We start from the raw sequence: 2,500 nt of genomic DNA on the forward strand, positions 1-2,500 counted from the left end.
TTCTTCGTTGATAGAACTTTTTGTCCCTTCGTATCTATATACTTGTTTTTTTAATCGCCTTCATTAATTATACAATCTACAATAATAAAAAAGATTGTCGTGTGCCCATAGCATTAAGTCCTAATTGTATTTCAGTATCAAAACATAGCGAGGCACACCTCGGAAGAAAGTCACCGATGTCTTGAGAAAGCGAAAAGAATGAAATATTTATTCCACTTACCTGGAGCTTGAGAGGCATTGTCTGGATTATTGTGGTTATGAGAAGATAAAAAGGCAGCCAGCTGGTCTCGAGGCAGACACGTAAACGCCAGCTGGCTCAGAGGGGAAAACATGAGCGCTGCGTCGGTACGTTCATCTTCTGTTACCTGCAAAGGTGTGTCGACAATCATTATCATGTTAATTTTGGTTCGTTTGTCGGATTTGCTCTGAGTACTTGAATATTTCCTTATAAAATAAGCTTAGCGTCTGTACGTTCATCTTCTGTTACCTGCAAAGGTGCGTCGACAATCATTATCATGTTAATTTTATTTCGTTTGTCGGATTTGCTCTGAGTACTTGAATATTTCCTTATAAAATAAGCTTAGCGTCTGTACGTTCATCTTCTGTTACCTGCAAAGGTGTGTCGACAATCATTATCATGTTCATTTTGGTTCGTTTGTCTGATTTGCTCTGAGTACTTGAACATTTCCTTATAAAATAAGCTTAGCATTACGTAAATCAATTGGGTTTCAAAAGACGACATAAGATATGAAAAATCTTACTGTGCAAAGGACTATGTTTTCTGTTTTATTATTCTCGCAGACTCATTTCATTTTCTCCAAGAGGTCGCTTTATGCCTTGACGCAGTAACTCAACAACTTCATTTTTACAGTTATGGGATAACTAGACTCACGTGGACAGGAATACAAAACCGAGGAGTAAGATGAGAGAGTGAAAGTGGCGGGTAAATAATGCACAACCTAGCCTGGGATAGGTTGTTATCTTGGTCCTAAACATAAAGTCGAGAAAAAAATTATAATGGTCTTTGTATACGTGAGTGTGAAACGCAAAAATAAATAAATCAAGAATAAAGTATAAGTTTATAAGGTTACAATTGATTAATATAAGTATCGTGATTTTAAGATGGAATCCAATAACGGTTTTGAGGAAAAAAATATCGAAGTGTCAGTAAGTTGACTGTAAGATAGGCTATTTTTCTTTGTGCTTGAAGATAAAGAATATCTTAACATCTTTGCTCCTGACCAGTCATTTGGGAGAGAATATAAAAAAAGAAACTGCATAGAAATGCAGTTTCGGTAGGTTTTACAAATAATGCAATAACATTTCATTTCCCTTAACTCAATCCCTAGTATTAACTGGTAACAGAGCAACTCAGTATTGTACGTAAATTACTTAATCCCGAAAGGTATACTTGATATACGTCGAACTCCTATGAGAAGAAAATGTCACCCTTTATTTGATATCATAGGAAACTCATCAGAGTTTGCATCTAATTGTGAGTCTATAAAACGCATGAATTGCACTTTTTTTATTTTTCATATAAGCTTGCATGGCTAGTAATATATATTTTATTCTGATCATGCGTTAAATCTTCTTTACTTGTATAGGTTCTGCTGGCATATAGTGCATATTCATATACAAGTATATCATATGTATACATATACATGTACATATACAGTATGTATGTATATATATATATATATATATATATATATATATATATCTATATATATATATATATATATATATATATATATATATCTATCTATATATATCTATATATATATATATATATATATATATATATATATATATATATATTTATATATATATATATATATGTGTGTGTGTGTACATATGTGTATATGTATATATATATATATATATATATATATATATATATATATATATATATATATATAGTGTGTGTGTGTATATGTAGATGTATGTGTGTGCGTTTAAATATATGAATAAAAGTCATGACAGTTAACACATGGTAAGTATATGTATAAAGACTAAAAGCACTCTTGTCCTATTGGCATAATTAAACTCGCAATGAAATAAAAACGTAGATCATCGTAATTATACAGAACTTGAAATCCTTATGAGGTCACATCAAATGAGTCGAATTTAGAAAAGAAAATGGTAAAGGGTCATAGATGAACAAACCAGGGTTTAAAAAAAAAAAAGCTCTCTTTCAGTGAAGGCAATTGACATACCTTCCAGGATATTTATCTGGGCAAAGTCATTAACATGGACTTTTGTGTGTTTTTTACCAGACAGTCATATGACTGGTGATGAATCGATGGATCGCCAAAGCATTATTTGATCTGTATCAAAAAGGTACATTGATAATGTTTCGTTTATATATATATATATATATATATATATATATATATATATATATATATATATATATATATATATATATATATAGATAGATAGATAGATAGATAGATAGATAGATAGATATATAATATATATATATACTGTGTATATA

General features: G+C 30.4%; 1 protein-coding gene across 1 annotated transcript in view; it reads right to left on the reverse strand.

Moving 5' to 3' along the window:
* The window catches only part of LOC137654245 (uncharacterized), a 46,779-nt gene that overhangs the window by 6,345 nt on the left and 37,934 nt on the right, over nt 1-2,500 (reverse strand). Inside the window, exon 6 of the mRNA XM_068387875.1 lies at nt 221-365. Within this exon, the coding sequence (XP_068243976.1) occupies nt 221-365 (145 nt within the window). The remainder of the gene's footprint in view (nt 1-220; nt 366-2,500) is intronic.

This window comes from Palaemon carinicauda, chromosome 15 (genome assembly GCF_036898095.1).
Source record: "Palaemon carinicauda isolate YSFRI2023 chromosome 15, ASM3689809v2, whole genome shotgun sequence".
Lineage (NCBI taxonomy): Eukaryota > Metazoa > Arthropoda > Malacostraca > Decapoda > Palaemonidae > Palaemon > Palaemon carinicauda.